The sequence below is a fragment of the Hyperoodon ampullatus genome (assembly GCF_949752795.1).
Source record: "Hyperoodon ampullatus genome assembly, chromosome: 4".
NCBI classification, from domain to species: Eukaryota; Metazoa; Chordata; class Mammalia; order Artiodactyla; family Ziphiidae; genus Hyperoodon; species Hyperoodon ampullatus.
Window position 1 is genome coordinate 127502742 of NC_136917.1, and position 13532 is coordinate 127516273.

The 13532-nt window shown below is 37.1% G+C and overlaps 1 protein-coding gene across 1 annotated transcript in view; it reads right to left on the minus strand.

Moving 5' to 3' along the window:
* ZSWIM6 (zinc finger SWIM-type containing 6) overlaps positions 1-13532 on the minus strand; it is a gene marked incomplete at both ends in the record, with an annotated part of 208632 nt that overhangs the window by 14883 nt on the left and 180217 nt on the right. The window contains 3 exons of the mRNA XM_079701866.1: positions 2292-2438; positions 2708-2884; positions 8036-8215. Coding sequence (XP_079557992.1) covers positions 2292-2438; positions 2708-2884; positions 8036-8215 — 504 coding nt within the window. The remainder of the gene's footprint in view (positions 1-2291; positions 2439-2707; positions 2885-8035; positions 8216-13532) is intronic.

Sequence of the window (13532 nt, forward strand, 5' to 3'; positions counted from 1 at the left end):
CTATTAGTACATAAAAATAAAGCATGGCCTAGCACAATGTATTAAAATTTATAGAAGGTGGGTACTAGGTTCCTTGGAAAGGTCTTTCCCTTCAATTTCTGTCACTGGCTTTCATATACACAACCAGGATGAAAACAGAAATATGAGCATTACTCTTAGGAACAAGTCTCTCTCTCTCTCTCTCTCTCTCTCTCTCTCTCTCTCTATATATATATATATATATATATATGTATATATGTATAAACACATATATATATTTATATATAGACTTACTGTGGTGATCATTTCAAAGTATATAAATATGGAATCATTATGCTGTACACATGAAACTAAGATGTTATATGTCAATTACATCTCAATTTTTTAAAAAGTTGACATATCATGCCAAATAATATTGAAAATGTACAAGATACTTCATTTACTAATCTTGGCCCCATAAGAAATAACTGTTGGGCTTCCCTGGTTGCGCAGTGGTTGAGAGTCCGCCTGCCAATGCAGGGGACACGGGTTCGTGCCCCGGTCCGGGAAGGTCCCACATGCCGTGGAGCAGCCGGGCCCGTGAGCCATGGCCGCTGGGCCTGCACATCCGGAGCCTGTGCTCCGCAACGGGAGAGGCCACAGTGGTGAGAGGCCCGCATACCGCAAAAAAAAAAAAAAAAAAAAAGTACTTCACTCTCTCTTAGCCTGAGTGTTTCAATCTTTTATACTTTTCAGAAGTAAATGTCTTTTGGCCATAGATTGTGTGTGTTTAGGGGGAGGGAGATTTCAGAAAAATTTTGCAAAGGGCCAAGCAACATATTTTGTAAATACAGCTGGTAACCAGTGATGATATGACAAACACAAAGAACTGGACAAAGTAATGATTGTTGGGGATATCACATTCCAATCCCATCTGAGCTCCCCCTTCCTTGGTTCCAATGGTAACTTGGGAATTTTCTTTCATCATATAAATGCTAATGTTAACATTTTTAATACTTCCAATATTATAGAGGATATCAAAAATTACAACAAACACTCGCTCCAATCTCCAGCCCACTTCAACAACTGATAATTTTTAGCTGTACCCTAGATATGTGTAAAATCACCCAAGGAATAAAACAAAAACATAAGCAAAAAAACACCACAGCTAAAACTACTTCTCTCTGAATAAGATATAAAATTCCAGAGTAAAAATAAAACAATCCTACCAAAGAAAAATTAAAAGATTTACACCTACAGAAGAAAAAGAAGTGCACGGATTAATCAGAAAAAGCATACATATATCTTTCTTTTGATCAGGGCCTATGCACGTTACAAGCCTTTTGCAATTACTACTACTAAGTAATGCTTACTTAAAATTTAAAAGATTAATAAACTGAGATAAAGAGGAGTTAAATGTGTCCTGTCAGTTGACAGCTCATCGAATGTTATTTTACAGAATTTGAAAAATCCAGTTCTGTTTTTTTTTTTTTTAGCTTTCATTGGAGTATAGTTTTTTTTTTTTTTAAGATTTGTTTTGATGTGGACCATTTTTAAAGTCTTTACTGAACTTGTTACAATATTGCTTCTGTTTTACGTTTTGGTTTTTTGGCCACGAGGCATGTGGGATCTCAGCTCCCCAACCAGGGATTGAACCCACACCCCCTGCATTGGAAGGCGAAGTCTTAACCACTGGACCACCAGAGCAGTCCCCAGGAGTTCTGTTTAATCACTTTAAATACATATCATGTCCTGATGTACAAATTATTACAATTAAACTGTTTTATAGTGCTTCCACACTCTGTCAGGCCCTGCTTTCAGTGCCTTACCGGAATTAACTAGTTTAATCTTTTCAACAACTCTAAGAGACAGGTCCTCAACCGAGCCCCATTCCATAGTCAAGTCAATGCCTAAGGTCTCCCAGCTGGGACCTCCTGCCAGGATTCCAACATAGGCAGTCTACCCCCAGAGCCCTTACTATCACAATTAAAATGCTCTTTCACAAAATGAAATATCTGGCTAACTTGCATTTTAGATAATTCCGACATACGACATAACTCAAACAGTAAAAAAAAAAACCTCCCCTTTAAAAAATTAACCAACCTAAGAAACTTGTAAAAAAATTTTATTTCTTACAACATTCAACGGGTCGGGGTGGGGGGATGCCTAACATTTCTCATAGATCAGCTATTAAATATTTCAAATGAGTGGTGAGTAAAGCCATCACCATGGCTCTAATTTTAAAAGTTCTCTCTCCCAAAAGAGCATAAAACCTAGTGACATCATCACCAAGAATCCCATTCCAATGGAAACAGACTCCTTCACACATTTACCTTTTTTTTGAGTTCGGAACATTTCCAGCTGTTTCTGTTGCTGCCGTCTTAACGTGTTAACAATAGCTATTGCTAGTCTCAGTGCTTCTCTGGGGTACCCATGAGAACGTAATGCGTCTACTCGTGCACAGGCTGTAGGAACATGTTCTAAAACAGAAAGTTAAGGGGGGAAGGTTGCCATTATCAGATATATCTATAAAAACAGGATTTAACAGTAAGATGTTTTCCCCCGAAATACTATTAAAAAGATACAAGAAACCATTTCTGAACTTGAATTTGAATGAAAAACTCCTATTGCCAAGCATTCATCCATCTCCCATTGAATCCCTCAACTCTCCTCCTCCCACTCCAATAATGCTATAGAAACTAAACAAAGAAGTAAGTCATGGAAATGTCTTTCCGGTTTGGCCACTTACCATGCCAGAGGGGCCACCCGCGGGAGTCAAAGAGGGAGTTTTCAGCGTCGTCATGGTAACAGTAGTTGGTGTACAGGTCACTGCTGATAATGTGCTGCAAGTGGCTATCCTGCCAGTGGAGATCGCACGCCTCGATGGCTCGGGTGAACACTGTCCGATGTGGCCTGTTCGATGAATCTGTTTTTTCCACAATTCAGAAAGCCGTGTCAGCTATTGTTCACATGTGAATAAATCAGTCATACCATACCATTCTGTGGCCAGATGTTCATGAACACACCCACACACATTGTCCTGCACCCCCTAAGCAGAAGGATGAAGGGTGAATATTCTCATGTCTTAAGTACTAGGAGGCAAATCAGACCAAAGAGCCACTATTCATTCACTCACTTGTTTTATCAAACACAAACACTCTGCAGCCATCAGAGCTAAGGTTAAAGGCATCCTGCAAAAAGAATCGTCAAGTCTAGTTTCCATGCCAAATACACTGAAAGGAGGCACTCGGCACAAAAATCCCATGAAAACTCACTGCTCCCCACTTCTGAGGTGCTGTGGTGGACTGCCCTGATGGGATCAACAGCTCTCACAAACACTATGCAAGAGATGAGACACCAGCCATGGAACCTTTCAGGAAGATGCAATCAGCCTTTAAAAATACGCAGAAGGGTTGTGCTTTTGGTTGTATTTTTTAACTATATTGTGCGGTTTTGCACAATTAAAAACTATTATGCTTCTTGGGATATAATGACTAAATGTCACTTTATATCCCAAAGGGCATAAATGCATATATTTAACATTTCACAAAGCCACACAACATAGCTACAAAACAAACCAGCGCACTTACCTTGCCCCTACAGGCTGCCTCCTGACTGTTGTGCAGGTTCCATGACTGGTGTGATGTCCCCAGCATAGTGTATGCCAGGGCATCACAAAAGAGCAGAAGCACACACTCCGAAGAGGGTTCAAGTTTCAGGACCTGACAGAGAAAAGAAATGTTTGGGGAATAAAGGATATTTTTACCCCAGCCTCTGGGATTATTCAGTTCTTCTGGAAAAAATCGTTCAAATTCTACCTGCACTCCCACCCCTTCGGTCCCCAACTCCAGACTTACCTTAAACTGTGGCAGAAACCTTAGAAAGAACCTCAGCTGACAATCAGGGTAACAAACTATTTTTATTTATGTGTGCTTTATTTAGCTCAAGTATCACCCCTCACTGTTCTGAGGCTTAACTAAATGAGAAGTAAAATCTGGAGCTTCCTTAGTTGGTAATGTTTCATCTTCCTCTCCCTGGAACTTTGGCTAAGCACAGACATAAAGGAAATCATAGAAATCAAAATACAACTGAATCAAGAAGAGCTCTGAAAACTCATCTAGACCAACCCCTCTATTCTGCTGATGGAACTGAAAATTGAGAGAAGTAAAGTGACTTGCCAAGGTCACACTGCCAGGCAATGGCAGTCAAGATCAAAACACAGATAACCTCACTCCAAATTCAGCTCTTTAGGCTGTTCTGAAAGGCTTCTGAATGGTCTTTAACAGAAAGAGACATTACTTCAGCTTGGTCTCAGGTGGACTTAGACATCTGTATTTGAATGGCAGACATATCAAAATGCATGGATGACATAATTTGAGAGGCCTAAATACTGATGTATCTGTTCTGGCCCCTGCCCAGACTCCTTGTTAGCAGCAGACAGAGGGACACTTTGCAAATGGGAAGAGTTGGCCCTACATTTAATAGCCTTTGGAACCTACCAGGGCTTTTTGCAGAGCAGAATAAATATACCCCTACTCAACAAGAAACTGGTTCCATGACTTCTTATAGTCAAATCAAGCAAATATTCCAAAGTCCAAATCTCACACAAGTTTTTTTTTTTTTTTTTTTTTTGCAGTACGCAGGCCTCTCACTGTTGTGGCCTCTCTTGTGGCTGCGGAGCACAGGCTCCGGATGTGCAGGCTCAGCGGCCATGGCTCATGGACCCAGCCGCTCCGTGGCATGTGGGATCTTCCTGGACTGGGGCACAAACCCGTGTCCCCTGCATCGGCAGGCAGACTCTCAACCACTGCGCCACCAGGGAAGCCCTCACACAAGTATTTTTAAATGGCTTTCTAATTTCATTTATTTTGTTTAACTCAAATCATAGAAACAATTTAAAATTAAAAGGAGAATTTAGAAAGCAACGTATTATTATGCACTTATTAAAAGAATGAGAGTTCTGTCTGACCCACTGTGGTATCAATAATAAAAGCAAGATGTGGGTATGATTCCACTGAAAAAATTAAAATCTTAACTTCTCATGTTTGTATGTGACTGTAAGAGCATAATGAAACATACAGGACATACACCAGGACAGTGGTTACCTCTAAGAGTCTGATACAACCAACTGTAACAAAAAAGACTAAATACTATTGGTATTTAAACGAAAATGTAAGATACAAAGCTCTATAATAGCATGGAAACAAACAAAAAAAACCCTACATAGACAATGACTGAAAAGATATACAAACAAAAATTGATTTGATTAAGTATCAAAATTATGGTCAATTTTTATCTTAGATATCTGTGTTTTTTTTTTTGTTTTTTTTTTTTTCGGTACGCGGGCCTCTCACTGCTGTGGCCTCTCCCGTTGCGGAGCACAGGCTCCGGACGCGCAGGCTCAGCGGCCATGGCTCACGGGCCCAGCCGCTCCGCGGCATGTGGGATCTTCCCAGACCGGGGCACGAACCCGTGTCCCCTGCATCGGCAGGCAGACTCGCAACCACTGCGCCACCAGGGAAGCCCATATCTGTGTTTTTTTGACTTTTGCAATAACAGAAAATAGAAACAGATGATCTTAATCAAATTGTTGAGACGATAAACACAGGGACTTCCCTGGTGGTGCAGTGGTTAAGAATCCGCCTGCCAATGCAGGGGACATGGGTTCGAGCCCTGGTCCAGGAAGATCCCACATTCTGTGGAGCAACTAAGCCCATGCGTCACAACTACTGAGCCTGCGCTCTAGATCCCGTGAGCCACAACTACTGAGCCCGTGTGCCACAACTACTGAAGCCCATATGCCTAGAGCCTGTGCTCCGCAACAAGAGAAGCCACCGCAATGAGAAGCCCGCGCACCGCAATGAAGAGTAGCTCCTGCTCACCACAGCTAGAGAGAAAGCCCATGTGCAGCAATGAAGACCCAATGCAGCCAAAATAAATAAATAAACAAACAAACAAATAAATAAATAAATGATAAACACTAATTTGTAAAAAATTTTAAATAAAGTATAAAATAATATTAGTTTTTTAACCCAAAAAGTTTTTAAAAGGCTGTCATTCAGGTATATTTAAAAAACAAACACACTACTCTTTCTAAGGGTGTGGATTCTAATGTTGTCAATTAATTCTAACAAATAATCTCAGCGAAGACAGGGCCTGATTTGTGCTTCACTTTCACTCTGATGTGCAAACACATGCAATTCTGCCCATGGTCTGTACCACATGCACTCGCTGCCCAGCGGCATGGCCGCTGGGCTCTGCTGTCACCAAAGGCTCTCCCTCTGCCAGCCCGCTCAGCCCTCCAGCAGAAGTACTGCAGGCTGAGCACCCGAGCCCCTCTGTAGGGATGTATCTTCTGACAGCCCCTCTGGAGAATGTGGGTGTTCTGATAAAAGGAGGCGCCCTGGTGCCTTTAAGCACAACAGCTATAAATATTGCCCTTAGAAACCAGTCCTGACTTCATATCCCTGGGCCAAACCATAAATGAAATGAACTCTTTTTTTCCGGAGGCTGGACCACTTCCTAAGAGTTTTCTAAAGCCTATGGACTATTCATATTTAACCAAGGGGAAAGCAACCAAATGGAAAGTAAAAAAGTAAACTGTAAAATGTTAGGATGGCAGTCACAAAAAAGCAGGTGGGGAGTGAAACACAGAGAAACCTCCAAATATAATAAAGTTAAAAAAATCAAATTTATTGCCTATGGAGATGTAAGCATACCTTTTCCTAGCAATAGAAGAGAATAAATGTTGAATTGTTAAACTTGAAAATTCTGAGCTTCTGGAAAAAAACTTGGGGTATAAGGGGTAGATTTATTTTCTTTGAAGTTATTAAATAAAATCATCATGGGCAATAAAGATACGGCAGATTTCAAATACTGAATTCCCAAGGCAAATATCTCTAGACAAAGGAGAGCCAGACAATCATCTTTCCCAAGGCCTGAAACTTCTTTTTGATTGGACAAGTCCCTATGGAGTAATACATATTATTTTCTCTCTTTGTAGAGACTGAAAATACTAAGCTAACATCACATTTCATTCTCAGCACATTGTCCAGCTCTTTCTAGGAGTACCAACTCCAGATGGGGCCAGAAAACAGAATGACAGTCTTGATTCCTGAATCCTTCTGATGTCATTTAACTCCCACCTTGCATCTATCATAACTTTAAAGTCTTCCAAGTTTTCTCAAAAAAGGGGGAGCAGCAGCACAAACTTACACAAGAAGAGTGACAGAGTTAGTGAATGAAATTTTTATTTGCAAGAGTTAACTACTTTAAAGATTTGGTTCTGAAAGAGAGGAGAAATTCTGCAGTAGCTAGCGGGGACGATGGGGGCAAGGAAAGATTTTTTAAGATGAGAGAGACTTGAGCTAAATGGGCGGGTCCAATAGAGAGGGAGAAGCTTAAAAACAACAACAAACAAACAAACAAAAACCAGTACAGAAATGAGAGACCAAGATTCTTAAGAGGCTATCTGAAAATGTCTGGGAGCATTTCTTAGTTGTCCAAAGACCGGAGGGCACTATTAGCCTACAGTAGGTGGGAACAAGTATGCTAGACAGTCCTTCACAATAAAGAATTTTCCTGGTCTGAATGCCAGCAGCACCCCATGCTCCTACAGCCCCAGTCATTAAATGTTTACTTGCTATATTCTAAAACTAAGAATTTTTAACTGATTAAATTGTATAGTAGCCCAAATATGAACTGACCAACAGACATAAAAACACACAGCTCCTCAAGCCTCTCAATATTTTGTTTTACAATATACTACCCACCTATTCCATGATTTTTTAAAATATATTCACACTAAATAATTAATAGGCAATTTTAACATATACTAGTAGTATATGTATTATACCCATCTGTATTCTGAGAATATGAAAAAAAGTTATAGAAAGGTCTCACATAAAAATTAAAACACACACACACATTCATATCAAAACATATTTTAAGTCCGTGAGTTATGCTAAGTTCTTAAGTGAGTAAAATAATTTTCCCAAATCTATTGTAAGTTACTGTTATAAACATAGATGCACAATTAGGTAGATACAAAGTAAGCAGATTACCATTGTGTACTCACCTTGGTTAGCATTTGCACCCTGAGGCAGAGCATTGGTTAAGTTAGGTAATTCACTGCCATGATTTCCATCTTCCCATGGACAGACATCAACACCATTCCACTTTTTCAACTGTTTTAGCCAGCTGGCCTTCTGCTCCAACTTGCAGTGGGGATTTAAAACTATACACATCCACAGAGCACCTAATTTAAAGGGAGAGAGGAAAGCAAATTTTTTAAAAGTTTACAAGTGTCCAATCCTAATAGCTAATGATAAACCCTTTCAAAATGGACCCAAGTCTGCAGCTGTATAATGCAATTCTCCCTCGTCCAAGCAACAAATCTCACACAGAGGTTAATGTAAAGAGCCCAAATTTGAACCAAAGAATCCAAACACTGTTACATATAAAGATGAAAGATATTTCAAATGGTAATTGTAATCACATTCCTACTTGTGTGACATTTTGGGCAAAAGTCAATAAAGAATACAACCTTAAGGATCAATTTGTTACTTTAATTTACAAGCAGATTTTATTCATGGATGCTGCAACAAACCACTCTAAATGGTTCTTCTGTGCAAAAATTAAATTTACTTTTAAGAGTATCTTTTTAAAATAAAATCATAAAGGCATAACAATGGACACAAATAAACTATTTCCCAGTCTCCTTATAAGCATTTCAAACTTTATTATGCTCGTTAATTAGTATGCATATCCATATATCAACAGATCTTTTAAAAATAAAATTTACTTAAACATGCTTCCCTAAATGATTTAACTAGGAATTAACCTTTATATAAATGAAATTACTAAATTTATGTCTTTTTGTGAATGAAATCACTAAACATTTATCAAAAGTTCACTTGCTTTAAAATGAAAGGACAACCTGTGGACTTGAAGAAAATATTTCAAGACAATGCGACTGACGAGGGCTTAATTTCCAAAATACACAAATACCTCATACAGCTCAATATCAAAAAAAAAAACCCCACAAAAAACAAACCAATCAAAAAAGGGGCAGAAGACCTAAATAGACATTTCTGCAAAGAAAACATACAGATGGCCAACAGGCACATGAAGAGGTGCTCAAAGTCGCTAATCATCAGAGAAATGCAAATTAAAACTACAATGAAGTATCACCTCACATTGGTCAGAATGCCCATCCTCAAAGTCTACAAATAGTAAATGCTGGAGAAGGTGTGGAGAAAAGGGAACCCTCCTACACTGTTGGTGAGAATGTAAATTGGTACAGCCACATATGGAAAACAGTATGGAGGTTCCTTAAAAAACTAAAAATAGAGTTACCATATGATACAGCAATCCCACTCCGGGGCATATATCTGGAAAAGATGACAACTCAGATTCAAAAAGATACATGCACCCCAATGTTCATAGCAGCACTATTTACAATGGCCAAGACATGGAAGCAACCTAAGTGTCCACCAACAGATGAGTGGATAAAGATGTGGTATGTACATACATACAAACATACACACACAATGGAATATTAGTCAGCCATAAAAAAGAATGAAATGATGCCATTTGCAGCAACAAGGATGGACCTAGAGTTTATCATACTAAGTGAAGTAAAGTCAGACAGAGAAAGACACAATGTTATATGATATCACATTTGGGATCTATAAGTAGTACAAATGAACTTATTTACAAAACAAACAGATTCACAGACATAGAAAACTTATGATTACCAAAGGGAAAAGGGAGGGAGGGATAAGTTAGGAATATGGGACTAACAGATACACACTACCATATATAAAATAAACAACACGGATTTACTGTATAGCACAGGGAACTACAGTCAGTATCTTGTAAACACCTTTAATAGAAAAGAATCAAATATGTATATATATTTTTTGATTCTATATATATATAACCAAATCACTTTGCTGTACACCTGAAACTTACACAATATTTTAAATCAACTATACTTCAATTAAAAAGTTCACCTGTTTTTCAAAGGAAAAGCCCTAATGAATTTAGAAGGTATAACTCATAATTTGAAAAATTAAGGTACTGATAAAATGTATCATTCCTTTCTACATTTTTCAAAAAGATAGCTAATTCAAGCAACTATTTCCCAAGTTTTAGAAGTTCAAGTTTGGGAAGTCCCTGGTGGTCCAGTGGTCAGGACTCCATGCTTCCACTGCAGGGGGCATGGGTAAGATCCTGCAAGCTTTGCCATGTGGCCAAAAAAAAAAGTTGTTACTTTACCAATTTCAAAACAAGACAGATACCAGTACTTCAAAGTCATTCACAACACTTCTTCTTTGAAAAGGTTTGTATGTGTATCTGTGTTTATTTTAATCAGTTGTATTAACCAAGTGAATAATACAGGTAAGAATGGTCTGTTTATGTTTTGTTTGTCCAAAAGAGATGCTTTTCATTCTTCCACATTTAAAATTAACAAGCTTCTTCAATTAGAGACTCTGTTATTTTAAATATCAAATAATGTTTACCAACAGAAAATAAACATAGCCACAACCTAAGCCACAGATATTTATAATTCACATTTCTATATTTTAAAATGCCAGTCAGAAACAAAAATGTGATAGATAAAGATGGAGTCAAGCCCACTATGGCTTATCTCTCCCCATAATTACAATTAAAAACTGGACAAAATACAAAAAGCAGCAATCTGAGGACTCTGAAAAGTAAACAACAGCAAGCGGTTTGTGGAAATAAAACTTGAAGAAATTTAAGTCATATGGGGGTGACTTCCTGTTACTTTCCCCCCCTCTTTTCTCTCCTGGCTTGCACATAAGATTAGTCCCATTTGGGGAACTATGTAGAAGGCATATAGAGCAACAACTTGAGAGAAACCTCATCTACCTGGTGAGAGGATTGGGAAAAGGGAACCCCCTGCCACTCAGAAGCTAGAGAGGGAGATCCCTGGATATTCTGTACAAAAATAGGCATAAATACTGGTCACACCTCACGTGCATGAGACTGCCCCAACGCAGCACAGACAAGGTTTTGAAAACTTTACTGACATCACCCAAAGAAGGTAAAACAGAACTCAAAGTCTGAATATATCCTATTGAATGTATGCTTTTAAAAAAACAAAAATTTCTCTGGAGGATTATAATAGGACCTAGACTCTTACAATTCAGTATTTAAAATGTTCAGGATCCAAAATTACTTGGCTTACAAAGAAAAGGGAAATGTGATCAATTCTCAAAGGAAAAAACAATGAACCAGATGTTAGAATTATCAGAGACTTTATGCAACTGTTATAACTATGTTCCACCAGATGAAGATAAACACTATTGACAGAAATGAATATGAACTACAAAAAAAGAACTAAATAGAAATGTTAGAATTGAAAAAACAATATCTGAAATAAAAAATTCACTAGATAGGATTAATAGTAGAATGGATATGACAGAGGTGAAAGTCAGTAAATGTGAAGATAGAAATGATCTCATCTGAAGGAGAGAAACAATCAGAAGAAAATGAACAGAGCCTTAAGACAGGTGGGAAAATATCAAAAGTAACATTTGTATCATTGGAGATCCAAAGAAGATGAGAAATAGATACAGAAAAACTCAAAAGAAATAATTACTGAAAACTTCCCAAAATTGAAGATATGAATTTACAGATCAAAGAAGCTGAGCTAGCCAAAAAATCCATGCCCAGTGATAATCAAATCACTGAAAACCAAAAAGAAAAAAATATTGAAAACAGAGAAAAATGAAATGCCGTATAAAGGAGAATGACTCAAATAATTATTCTTGTCAGAAATTATACAGGACAGAAGACAGTGGAGCAATGTCTTTAAAGTGTTAAAAGAAATGGAAATATCAACCCAGAGTTGGCAAAATATCATTCATGAATGATGGTGAAATGAAGGCTTTCTCAGATCAGAAACAACTAACACATGTATTGTTCAAGAGACCTGATGCTAAACACTGCTGACAGAAATGAATATGAACTATAAAAAAAGAACTAAATAGAAATGTTAGAATTGAAAAAACAATATCTGAAATAAAAAAATTCACTAGATAGAATTAATAGTAGAATGGATATGACAGAGGTAAAAGTCAGTAAACCTGAAGAGAAATAATACCAGAGGGAAACTTGGAACTATATGAATAAAGGAAGAGGAACAGAAATAATAAATACCTAAGTAAATGTCATGGACTACTTTTGTCCTTCTAAGTTCTTTAAGATAAGTATGACTACTGAAAGCAAAAACGTGAACATTGTCTTATGGTATTTTAAACATATGTAGATGTAATACACGTGAAAACTATAGCATAAAGGAGGGAGAGTAAAGGGACCTATATGGTTGTTAGATTCTACATTCTTTTTTAAGTGGCAAAGTATAAACTCAAAGTAGACTGTTTAAGGTTAGGTATATTTCTTGTAATACTGAAACCATTAAAAAAATACAAGGAGATACAAACAAAAAGGACAATAGATAAATTAAAATGAAATACTAAAAAAAAAGTTTTAAAATAATCCAAAGAAGGAGAAAAGAAGGCAGGAGGGAGGGAACAAAGGAACAAAGAGAGGATAAATAGGAAACAAATGATTAAATGGTAGACCTACACTGAACTACATCAATAATTATAGCAAATGTAAATCATCTAAACATACCAATTAAAAGAGATGGTGAAATCAGGTTGAAAAACAAGACCCAACTCTATGCTATGTACTAGAAACCCTCTTCAAATATAATGACATAGATAAATTAAATGGAAAAGGATGGAAAAAAATACACCATGCAAACACTTTCAAAACAAAGTTGGAGTGGCCATATTATTATCAGACAAAGTAGACTTTGGAACAAGAAATGCTACACCAGATAAAGTGAAACATAACATGATAAAAGGGTTAGTTCTACAAAAAACATAACAATCCTAAATGAGGATGCTGCACCTAACATTAAGACTTCAAAATATGTGAAGCAAAAAGTGACAGAGCTGAGAAGAGAAACACACAAATCCACAGTTACATTTGGAGATCTCAATACTTCTCTCTCAATAACTAACAGAACAAGTAGACAGAAAATTAGCAAGGATAAAGAATATCTAAAACAATACTATCAACCAACTTAATCTAACTAACATTCATAGAACACTCCACTTAGCATTAGTAGAAAAACAAAACAAAACAAAATCTTATACTTTCTAAAATGCACAAAGAACATTTACCAAGGTAGTCCATATTCTGGGCCATAAAACAAACTTTGACAAATATTAAAGAAGTGAAATCATACAAAGTATATTCTCTAATGTAATAGAATTAAATTAGAAATAAGTAACAGGATGATATTTGGAAAATCCCCAAATATCTGGGAATTAAACAACACAATTCCAAATAACTCATGAGTAAAAGAAGTCACAAAAGAAAACAGAAAATACTTTGTTCTGAATGAAAATGCAAATAAAATATATCAAAACTTGTGATCTACAGCTAAAAAGAGTTTAGAAATTTATAGTATTAAATGCTTGTATTGGAAAAGAAGGAAAGATTCAAATCAATAATCTAAATATCCACCT